Below are 12,145 nucleotides of genomic sequence, written 5' to 3'. Positions count from 1 at the left end.
TCGAGTAAACCGGCCATGCAAAACGTGAAATTGCAGTTGGTGTCTGAATTCGAAGGCGTGGTTAAGATACTAGAGAGTCTACCGGCAAACTCAACACTGTTCATCAAAGTCTACCTAGGGGAACCATCGGGGAATGATGTCGAGATCGTGAAGGGGATCAAACTCGGGTGGGTGAAACGACACCAGTTTCAAGTTTGCAACGTTTACGTGCGGGTGGGTGTCGACTCCAAGACCAGTCTGCAGGGGGTCAACGTGATCGTAGAAAACAAGATATCACTAATCAATATCTTCCTGCCTGACAACATACACTTCATGGGTATAAAGTTAACCCCTGAATTATTATCAGAAAACCAGTTGGAAATTATATCATAATAGTATAATAATGACTAGTCATCATCCCAACACTACGCTTAACGACCTAGGAGACACGGAGGGATTCGATCAGCCTGGTGAGGAAGGTGAATTATACATCCTACACTTCAAAGACAACGTGTACAAACGGGTGCCGTTATCAGATTTTAAAGAACCCAAATGGCTGGTCAACTTAACACCAGCCTCACCTTATATCACAATAGGTGAAAATGCGGTGATCTCTAAGATTAAGAACAACGGTAGTTGGGTCGGGGATTTCATTCCGGAGAGGTCATTAATCATGATGGCTACTGGTCCCGGGAAAAATAGGTTAAGGACTATAGTAACAAATAAATTACCATTTCGCAATAATATATATAACATACATCTTGATATATCCCCCCCTTTCACACTCATCATAGAAGTCTTCTTTTTCTATTTAGGTAATGAAAACACCTCAAAAGAACAACAAATTTTACCCGGGGTGTCACTACACTGGTTTGATGAACACACAGACAAATATTGTCGTATTGTTATACAACAGGATACCCACGGGGCCCCTATAAACCGCTTAATAAGCCTCAGTGGGGTTTTTATTACAACAGGAAATTCTATTAGCCTCTCACCTATTACCCTGATTGATGGTCTAGATCTTGTAGGCTTCAAATACATTGAAAGATTTTTAACTGAACCCCAATTAAAATATCTTTCAAAATATATATTATAGGATGGGTCTGTACCCAGTCGTAGAGGAAGTAGCGAAGACATTGGAAACCGTAGATGGGTTCCGCTTGAGGCAGTTATGTGATGTGAAACGCCAACTAGAACAAGACCGTGACACGCGGAAAGCTCTATGTAAAAAGTACAATAGAGCTTTCAATATCGTGGACGGGGCTGACACTACCCTTATGGCAACCAGCATGGGACTAGGGGCGGCAGGCGTTGGGTTGTTAACCACCATCGTGGCTGCACCTATAGTGTTAGGTATTGAAATAACGGCTGGGGTGACAGGGTTGGTAGGGTTGGCGCTTAAGTTAGTATCACGCAGACTTAATCGTAAGGCATTGAAACACGATGAGATCAGGGTTCTGGCCGAAGCAAAGCTGAACACAGTTAGTGAGCGTATTTCCACGGCACTCTCTGACAGTAAGATCTCAGAAGAGGAGTTTCGTTCAATCCTATCTGAACTCACAAAATATAACGGAATGAAACAAGATATTCGATCCAAGTCTCGTAAGTCTGCTATCAGCGAGGACGAGAAAAAAAAGTACATAGCACAGGGAATACAAAAAGCCCAGCAAGCCTTTATTATGAACACCAAAGAGATCGTAGGCGGTTCACATTAAACTGTTTCATTGATATAAACATAACATAACCGCAAGCGAGCCACCGATCCTATATGGTCAATCAAAACTTACAACAAATTATTGATCGTACCGTACGGCACAGTGTTACCGCCTGCCAAGTCACGGTAAACGTGATGGCGTGGCTTTGTAGTAGGGGCAATAATAGCAAGAGCTAAGGGTCCCACCAAAGCCTCATTTAGTAAATGAGGCTTTTTAGAGGGGTTTTTGAAAAGTGTTTTCGGACTATCATTCCCTATACTACTAAAGGCACAAAAGCCAATTAGTGTACCCGGTATCCTTATAGTGGCAAGGGGAGTTTCAGTGTGATCCTGACTGGAACTGTATTTTCCTAAAATCATTCAAATCACAAGACACCAAACTGAGATGGTTTCAGTACAAGATACTCCATAAAATTACCAATACATTTCTTGAAACAATTAAAACAAAAGGTTCAGATTTGTGTTCATTCTGTAATGAAGAATAGGAATCTATTTGTCACTAGTAATGGGAATGTGAATTTGTGCGAACCTTTTGGTCAATCTTTTTATCATGGTGAACAGAAGGTTGTGATCACATACATCATCTCAAACTCACCATGGAACTGATAAGTTTCGGCTGTAAGAAAATAATTTTCACTGACTGTTTTTGACTTATTCATCCCATTGGGAAAGCATTACTTGTATAAATGCAAGCTCATTTCTGCTTTACCAAATGTTAACAAATTGTTAGCATGTATATAGAGATTATTTTATCGAAAATGTTGTTTCTTTTGCTTTCATATTACAAACAAACACACACACTTGAAGACATCTTTACTGTATTGATTCCTTATTCATTTCCATTTATGTTTGATTTTCAACTACATGAAGTAGGTAATTCCAGTGTTTCACATTGCCTATTTTCTTATTGTTAAGTATTGTTATGAGCTCCAGGTTTTAGGTTGATTTAGACATTTCACCATTCTTTGGTTATTAATGTGTCTGTCAGAAAGTTACCTGTTTTTGTATTATTCAGATTTACTCTCAATATAGCAGGTTAGAGGGCCCTAACTTGGTGACACTTCTACTTCCAGATGGCATATCTCATATGAACAACACAGAGGTAATTGCTTGACAAGACCAAGAACTGATCACAGTTGAGCGCTGATGACATACCTGCCAATGATGTTACGTGTTACACTCCTACCTTGCCTGTACCTTCCTAGCCTGTACATCCTCCAAGTGGTAGCCAACCAGTTCTCACCACATCTTTTTCCTCCAACGGGACCCTACTTTGAGGGCTGGTACATGAGACTACTGGATGTTCAGTCTGGCCAAAGCATCGGACTCCTGTTTGGTCATGTGCTTCCGAAAACAAAAACCAACGTGACTTCTCCACTAGTAGCAGCTTCCATCTTGTACAGTGAAGGGTGTTCTATGTGCAAACTGATGTCCTACAATGGTTTCTTCAACAGATCACAGGTACTAGTATGTTTGTATACATCTTAGCTCAACGCTCATTCTTAATGAAAGGGTGCATTTGTGTTACAGCGCTCTGTGTTTTCCTGTTTTTCCATTTAAGTGGATCGTTTTGAAATTCGCAACATGTCACCACACCTACTTGATTTGGCACACTGTTTAACTTATATGCATGTACAGTCAGGCCGCGTTAGTCCGGACCCCAACAATCCGATTCCCGCGATATCCGAACAATAGCTAGCTGTAACCAATCTTGTTTACTATATAAACTCATTACCTGTTGATTCAGTAATCCGGTGCTTCACTCTCCGTATCCGAACGTTAATCAGCGGTAACAGATTAGCTAATTACACATAGTTTTGCTTCATTAATCAGGCGGTACATCAAAAAGGTTCGGATAATCCCTTCACACCATGAGCCCCATTCAGTGGTAATTGTAATCTTATGCGTAAACATTTTGGTCAAGAATTCGGACATTCTATCAGCAAGAGCACAATTTCAGACATCGGATATGTTTTGTGATTTGCTATGATCATTTGACAGACAGGTGCAATCACGTGGTTGACACGTGATCTTACTTCGTGACAATGCTGCCAGTCACAAGTGTGCCAATGTCAAACTGACCAATGTTAAAGTTAATTTCTTGACCCCAAACACAACATCGCACATTCAGCCAATGGATGCTGGCATCATGAGAAGGCATACTACAAGAAATATCTCGTCACGCATTTCATCCAGTGTGCCGACTGGCCACAAATGCTTAATCTCCGTGAAGCACTGAAAAAACTGCCTGGTCCGAAGTAAAAAGCTCCACCATTCAGAACTGTTACCGTCATGTAGATTTCTTTCACAAGTGAGTTTTGTTATGTGTATGTATAATCTATCCAGACATGATCGCATGCATTGATTGGTTATTATATGAATATTCAAGTTATTATGTCTACAAACTGTAATAAAGTCTTTTGAAACTTGTATACGTTCGTATGTTTTTGTATTGCCATGTCAAAGGGAAGTAACCCTATTGTAGTTGTGTTCATAAAAGTTTGTTTCAGTAGTCTGTACGTTTCACTATCTGAACGTTTTTGATGAAAAACAGAAGTGTCCAGATTAACGCGGCCTGACTGTATAATACATCAGTTTTGAGGTAGCCATGTACAAGAGCTGTGAAAATAGATCTGATTCTGCCCTGTCCCTGTTTGAACAGTGCCTGTCAAATGCATATGGTTAAGTCAAATGCATATGGTTAAGGATGTACGTGACTATCATAATATGAAAGTAATCAAGATAGATCCAAATTTAATTCGCATGACGATTATGACATTAATGGTCTTTTCACGATGTCAACATTGTGATCATTCCATAACAAATTTGAACAAATTTGGGGAAATTGTGTTCAGAAAGAAAAGTAAGTTACTGAAATGTATGATACCAGTACATTCTGATTTTGTATTCCAGTGTTAGCAAGCTCAATACAACTTTTGCATAGGTCACCATTTTGACCCAACAAGTGTCATAGAGTCCTTAGGCGACAGAACTATGAATGAACAACTATGAAATGTACATTACACTTGGTGACTTATGTTTCACCAGAGCATCCAGTTATTCATGGACATTTAAAGGAAACATCCTTGTCATAATCTTTCACATAATGAAATGCTTTTGACATTTAACTAGTATGCTGATTGGATTAAGCAGATGTGTCCATACATTTATCATTTTATGTCTTGAATTCAAATGAAAACAATTTTACTGAAAGCTATTGATGTCTAGGCCGTTTAAATTTTGGAAATTGCCTATCACAGCCATTGATACTTGCAGAGTCTTACATGTTGTTGGCTTAATTGTTTGTATGTAGCATATAAATGTAACTCCAGATACCCAGCATTTGGGGTAAAATGTGAGAAAATGTATGATGGTAATGTACATTTCAAATGTGTTTCATGCAGATGGAGAAGATAATGAAGTGGAAATATACTTTTTAAGAGCAGTGAGGAACTGAGGGGGTTGGGCTTTACCTCGATTTTTAGAATAATTCAGCAATATCATAGTTGGGCACACTGGAAATGGGCTTCACACATTGTGCTGAATCGAACCTGGGTCTTCGGCATGACAAGTCAGTGCTTTATCCACTGGTAGACCCTGCGCCCTTTTTTGGTGAGGAAAAAGCAGATTTTTCAGTGGCCTAAACAGGATGATGTCTCATGGATTCTGATGTCACCTGGATTTTATCTGGTTCAAGATAGATAGACCTGTAGTCAAATTTTAAAGAATGTTGAAATTGGATGCTGTTGAAAAGCACAGAGTGGTAGGTTTGTTTGTAGTTAAATACAGTTTCAAATAATTAAAAGATTTTAAATTATTTTTAACTTACTTTACCATAGGGCTTATGCATATTACCTCAAGCATCACTTAAAAGAGCTTAGGCAGTGGTTGACTTGCCATTCTCTCGAATGGCTACCTCATGTATCAATGAATGTATAGGTATGGAAGTCATGAGATCTCCCATTTACTTTGAGCGTCTCGTGAGATGGACGTGTGCTGATATCACTACCCACTTTGTTCATTATGCAAGTTGTGTTTTGCCTTGGTAGTTTTGTATCTTGTATCCTCTCTAGCATGTATGTGGTGAAGATTACAAATTTAACTTCACTTACCTGGCTACCTCGTGTTTGACACTCGGCATTGTGGTTTTACATCCATGTTGCTATTAGGTTTCCCTTATTTTTTGTGTGTTGCAGCTTTGTGTTTATGACACAGCAGTTTTGTACCATCTGAAAAGTGCAGAAATCTGCTGAAGATCCATATCCTTGGTGCCCGGATTGTGCAACAGTTGCCTGTTCCCCTGATCAGCAGTGTCATCACCCGTCTTTTCTCTCAATCCAGAACTTTAAACTTTTTCTTGCGGCAAAGAGGAAACGTTTCACCCAACAACGATGCAAGATGTCATCCCCAGCCTCTTTGCTTGCCTCTAGATCTTCGCTGGCTCGCACCCCAGACAACCACTCTTCACCGACAACAGTTCAAGTGCCTCCGCTGGATTCTGCTGGTCTGACACCAATGTGGACCTTGGACGTCATGTCCCATCCTGAAGTTCAGAGACTTCAGCGCCAACGCCAATGCCAGCACCAATCTCCAGCTTATCTTGCTGGTCTTCCCACGCCTGTGGCTTTGTCTTTGGGTCCATTGTTTACTACAGCACTGATGCCAGCAGCAATGTCAGTGCCGGTTCCAATGCCGTCATCTTAAGGGAAGAGGACTTGCAACAACAATTATTAGAGGAGCACGCTCAGTGCTTAGAAGCGGAGTGTTGCCGATGGTCAAGATGGTCTTGATCTACTACTCCAAGATCTCGTCATTGTTCAAGAAGTCCTCGCCATAGTCGTCACCATCATTCCCGTTCACGTTCGAAAGTGATCGCTCTTGATTACTGGGTCTCCACTAGATCTCTCTACAATGACAAGTGGAAGTCTTTCGAGAAGTTCTGAGTTCTTAGGTCAAAGGATCCTTTAACAGCTTCGCCGCAGTTCCTTGTAGAATTCTTCCTACACCTGAGGAGGTCAAGACATGTTCGATGCAGTACAGGACTTACTTGTTTGCACTTAATTCAGTTCTGGCAGTCAAATGTGATAAACATATTTCCAAAGGACCAGAGCTCATCACTATATTGAAAACCTTTATACTGGAAGATCAGAAGATCAAGTTTGGACCTCCTGTCTGGGATCCTAACGTTGTGCTAGAACATCTACGAGGTTCTCCCTATGAACCTTTAGATGAGGCTTCATTCCAGAATCTCCTGGCATTAGCTACTGCTAAACCAGAATCAGCGAAATTCAGGCCTTGTACATTACTAGAGAGAAGTTCGAACAGTCCTGACATGGTTGGAGTCACTTAGAACTGTTGTGGGACTTTGTTGTAAAGAATCAGTTACCAGGAGAGCCAGACAGACTATTTTCCATCCCTCCATTGTCATCCATCCTAGGCCCTCAAGAAACTTAGGAATTACTCCCTTGCCCAGTATGGGCGTTGAATATGTACATCACCAAGTCGGCACCGAGGAGAGGTTCCCGTAAGAGACTATTCATTCCTTTTTCATCACCAGTCAATGGCGACTATCCTGGTCTTCTTACAATGTGAGAAGACTGCCTCACCCTTCAGCTAATAACCCACGTGAGATCCAGACGTTAGCATCTACAATTGCACTCCACAGGAATTGTTCCGTACCAACGATCATGGAGGACTGGCCTTAAGGCAAGGTGTAAGTACGCCAAGGTGTTCACCAGGCACTATCTTTGGGATTTAGCAGAAGGCCTTCATTTGTTTGGTCTGTTGGTAGTGGCCAATCATTGTTTCTTACCTTGGGTATTGAGGGAATTGTTGGGCTGTGTTTCCTGTGGTTTGTTGTCCTTGGGTTACTTTCTGTGTCCTGCTCCATCTTTTCCTGTGGCTGCAGCTTCAGTTAGTCTTCTTGATGCATGTGTTGCTTGGTTGAATGGTCCTCAGGCACCAATACCGCCATACTCCTGTCGAATTCATATTAGCAAGAGTGAGTGAGTGATTTAGTTTAGTTTTACGCCACACTCAGCATGATTATATGGTGGTGGTCTGTTAATAATCAAGTCTGGACCAGACAATCCAGTAATCAACAACATGAGCATCGATCAGGACAATTGGGAACCGATGAGTCTGACCACCCGATCCCATTAGTCGCCTCTCAGGACAAGCACAGTCACTTTTATGGCAAGCATGGGTTACTTAAGGTCTGTTCTACCCCAGAATGTTAAGGAATTGTCAGTATGAAATGTGAGTTGATTACATCCTGTATGTTCGACCAGAGGAAACGTACGATCCCATGGAACATGACACCCTGCCAGGAGTGCTAAAGGAGGAAAGCACTGAATATCAGGTTCGCAATGACTGGAGACCTCCACCCCCAGTCATTCCTGTACAACCTTCATGAGTGGGTGGACATCTGCAATACTAGTGGAGGAAGTGGGGTCTTCTCAGTGACAATTATATGATGAGCATCCTATGAGACGACTACAAAATCCCACTACAGGCAACACCACCAGCTCTCCTTGTGTACCCCAGGGATCAATGAGTCAAACTAGCCAACGCTACATCATCTCTGTTATAGAAACACAGTCCAAAAGCTAGACCTGGATCGACTTACACCTGGATTCAACTCCCCAATTTTTCTGGTACCCAAGAAAAAATCCAAAGAAAAGTTTCAACTTATATACTACATGAAGGAGATCAGCGTTTGTGAATGATCTACCATAACTGCGGCATCTCATCTGTCCAGCGGATTATTTAACCAGCATTGATCTACAAGATGCCTACCTGCACATTCTGATACTTCCAGATTCCAGGAAATGCCTGTGCTTCCTATTCAACGGTCAGCTATACCAATGGAGGGTTCTTACCATTTGGAATGTCTTCAGCTCTGTGACTGTTTACAGTGGTCACTGAGCCAATAGTCACGTATCTATATCGGAGGGGACTATGCAGCGTATTTTACCTAGATGATGACATTCAAGCACATCACGAGACAAGTCAACTCAGTGTACAGTTAGACTTCACTATCAAGCTGCTAAATCAACTCGGATGGCTTGTAAATATACTGGGCGACTAACAGGATCAGGTGGTCAGGCTCACTGACTTGGTTGACACGTCATTGGTTCCCAATTGCGCAGATCAATGCTCATGCTGTTTAGCACTGGATTATTTACAGACCGTAGCCATATAGCTCGAATATTGCTGGGTGCAGCATGAAACTAAACTCACTCACTCACTGTAAATATACTGAAATCAGAATTAGAGCCGCAGCAAGATCTTCAATTCCTCAGGATTCGATTCATCTGATGATCGGCGGGTCAAAATTCAAGCCATGATAGAACAAGCCTTTCTCTATCTGTTACTACTATGACAGTAGCGGCAACCCTCAGCATTTCGTGGGAGGGACTGTACATTTATGCGTTCCCCCCTCTAGTACTACTACTAGTACTACATCAGGAAAATAAAGCAGACGATTCTGATACAACTGATTTTGGTTGCACCTTATTGGCCAGCAAAAGATTGGTTTCTATTACTCATCGAGGAACTAGGACAACTAACACTACAATTACTAGAATAAAAGAGCCTACTCGTCCATCCTCACACCAAACAAGCACACATCGCTCCAACTTCATATGTGGAGTATATCAAAGCCTGCTTGAAACATAAAAGATATTCTGCAAGAGTGGGAAAAGCAGTCACCCTTGTTCCACGTAGATATACCCACACATTATACAACGATAAATGGACCATACGCTAGAAAGAAAGGCTTTCTGCAGTGAAGGGCACACATCATCAGATAGTGGACTGCTTATGTCATCAAAAACATACCAATGACATTAAGGGTCTACACTCTACACATACTTGGTGACACTCAGCTGTTATCACTGTTATGAAAACGGGAATCAAGCTGACTAAATCATGGGTCACATGACACATAGGATTTATCATTATGCCCAGTCAGAGTGTTGAAGATGTATCTCCAAGTACAAAAACAAGGAGACAACGTTTCAAGGGCTTATTCATCCCAATATCTACTGAGACACCTACGGAAGTATCCCACAATACTTTAGTATGGATAAGAGCAGTTATGTTAAGGGCTACAAAGCAGCAGGACTTGAACCTCTGAGAGTTTTCAATCCACATGAAATGAAAGCCTTGGCGTCAACACTCGCTTTACACTGAAACTGCTTGCTGTCAATGATAATAGAAGACTGCTTTTTGGATATCGAATATGGTGTTTGCCAATCACTACCTATGGGACATCGCCACAGAGGACGTTGCTGGCATTCACCAGTTTGGGCCATTCGTTGTTGCTCAACAACTAACGATTCCGCGAAGGCGCTGAGTTTCACTCACCCTTTTAGCCTGCGACTTGTCAAGACCAAGACACTCTACAGAGTATATGGTTAAGAGTCCATGCACACGTCTTGAACAGGCTAGCATGAGTGATTATAACCCTGTACTTGTAATAAAAATACTTGTACATGAAGAAGGGTTGTGACTGGTCTTGATTTGAAAATCTTGACATACAGTTGACAATAGACTAGGCACAATATAGCTGGACACAAGCAGGATGCCAGCTGATCTACATATTGTCATGTTCCAGTCAACAAATGCTTCAAGATAACACAAGCTTGATTGGATGTGATCCCCCATCTCAAAGATAAATTTTGGAAGAACAGGACCAAATGATTGCTGTTATAGTTGCCAAACTGGGGAACTGTATGGTAGTCAACAGAACCCAGCGTGGCTTGACACACGGCTGTTTCTGTCGGATTCTGGAAGCATAATAAGGATGAGTCGGCATAAGGAAAAATATGTAATTGAAATTGATATTTTATACATATCCTGACTCATGACGTCAAGCTCTCCCAACCGCTCCTCACAGGCACGCTGAATTCACTGTAATTCTCATGTCAGGCTTATGAGATTTGGAGACACATGGTGGGTCATGTGACCATATTGGCAGGAAAGGGAGGCTTCCTATGGGTGAGTGTATTGTGCGTCCTCTTCAGTTGGAAAGGAACTCCAAGGGATTTCAAGTGTTCAGCTATTTTCACATAGAGGAAGGAGATAAGCAGAATAAGCATGAGTCAGAATAAGTGTCAAATATCAATTTTCATCACAAAATTTCATTTTTGAAACGCGTTGTAAGATAAACACTAACTGACCGACACGAGTTCAGTAATCTATTTCTTCTCAAAATCACAACATTTTATGGATGAATGGATTCAAAAGTCACATATTCTCATCGTAGCTGCCCAGTAATATAGAACACAACTTTGTGAATGAATGACATCTCTTGACTTCCTAACCACTACTCATACCCAAAAAGATCCTCCACAAAGACGTTTCTGCCACAACCTAAATAGTGGTAATAGGTAATAGTGATAAAGCACCTCGACAAGATAACAGAAAAGTAATTTGACACTCTAAAACAATGATGTTGTTATGTAAATGTGGACTTTTCTCGTAAGTATAAATTATTTGAGCGTGTGATGTCATTGTTTGTGATCGGGAAATTGTTTTTGATATCTCTGTACGAGGGGATGTCAACAAATTTTGAGTCTTGAGCATTTTTCATACCCCTGTGTCACAGACTATGGCACGACATTGAACCTTGGGGTGTACCTGATGTGATATATAAGTTTTGGTATCCTACTCTCAGAAGTTATTGAACAGCTCACATTGACAGAAAGAGACCCCCCTCACGGCAGTGAAAATGAATAAAATTGAGTATAGAGCAGTAATTAAGTTTTTTAGTTCTTGAAGGAAACTCAAGAAGAACATTGAAGAAAGGCTTTCAGCAGTTTATGGGAAGTCTTCCCCTTCATCTGCTAGCATCAAACAATGGGCAATGAATTCAAGCATGGTAGAGAGAGTCTTGAAGATGGCCCCTGTCCAGGTCACCCAACAACAAGCACTAGTCAGGAAAACATTGACAGAGTGCGTAGACTTGTGTTGGAAAATCGTCGAGTGATTACCAAGTGATTACCATCTGTTCCCAAATGTCAAGAAACACTTGCGTGGTCGTAGATTTCAGGATGATAATGAGCTTATTGCTGCTAATGAGGCTTGGTTTGAGGACCAAAATGGCGCCTTCTACAGAGATGGCATCAGCGCCTGGCAGAAAAGATGGAACAAGTGTCTTGACTCACAAGGGGACTATGTTGAAAAATAAATGTGGTTCATACCAATATTTTGTGTTTTTCTATATGCAAGGCTCAAAACTTGTTGACATCACCTCGTACATTAGGGATCAGTACTTGTGTACCAGTTTACGTTAAATGGTATCCCATCTACCTGAGCCAAAACTATGAGTGCATGTAATTAGGTGAAACCTGTGTGCTTCAATGTGACATTGTTGAGGTTATTGTCACTATCAATGGGGGACTGCCCTTCTTCGCTGGGGTGCAGCCTCCTCATTTTCCCCGA

General features: G+C 41.4%; 1 protein-coding gene across 1 annotated transcript in view; it reads left to right on the top strand.

Moving 5' to 3' along the window:
* Positions 1-12,145, top strand: part of LOC137296659 (uncharacterized) — a 66,527-nt gene that overhangs the window by 50,415 nt on the left and 3,967 nt on the right. Inside the window, exon 2 of the mRNA XM_067828481.1 lies at positions 2,770-3,157. Within this exon, the coding sequence (XP_067684582.1) occupies positions 2,843-3,157 (315 nt within the window). The 5' untranslated portion in view covers positions 2,770-2,842. The remainder of the gene's footprint in view (positions 1-2,769; positions 3,158-12,145) is intronic.

Source organism: Haliotis asinina, chromosome 1 (genome assembly GCF_037392515.1).
Source record: "Haliotis asinina isolate JCU_RB_2024 chromosome 1, JCU_Hal_asi_v2, whole genome shotgun sequence".
Taxonomy (NCBI): Eukaryota; Metazoa; Mollusca; class Gastropoda; order Lepetellida; family Haliotidae; genus Haliotis; species Haliotis asinina.
The sequence above is the reverse complement of the archived record's forward strand: the minus strand, read 5'-3'. Positions and strand labels throughout refer to the sequence as shown.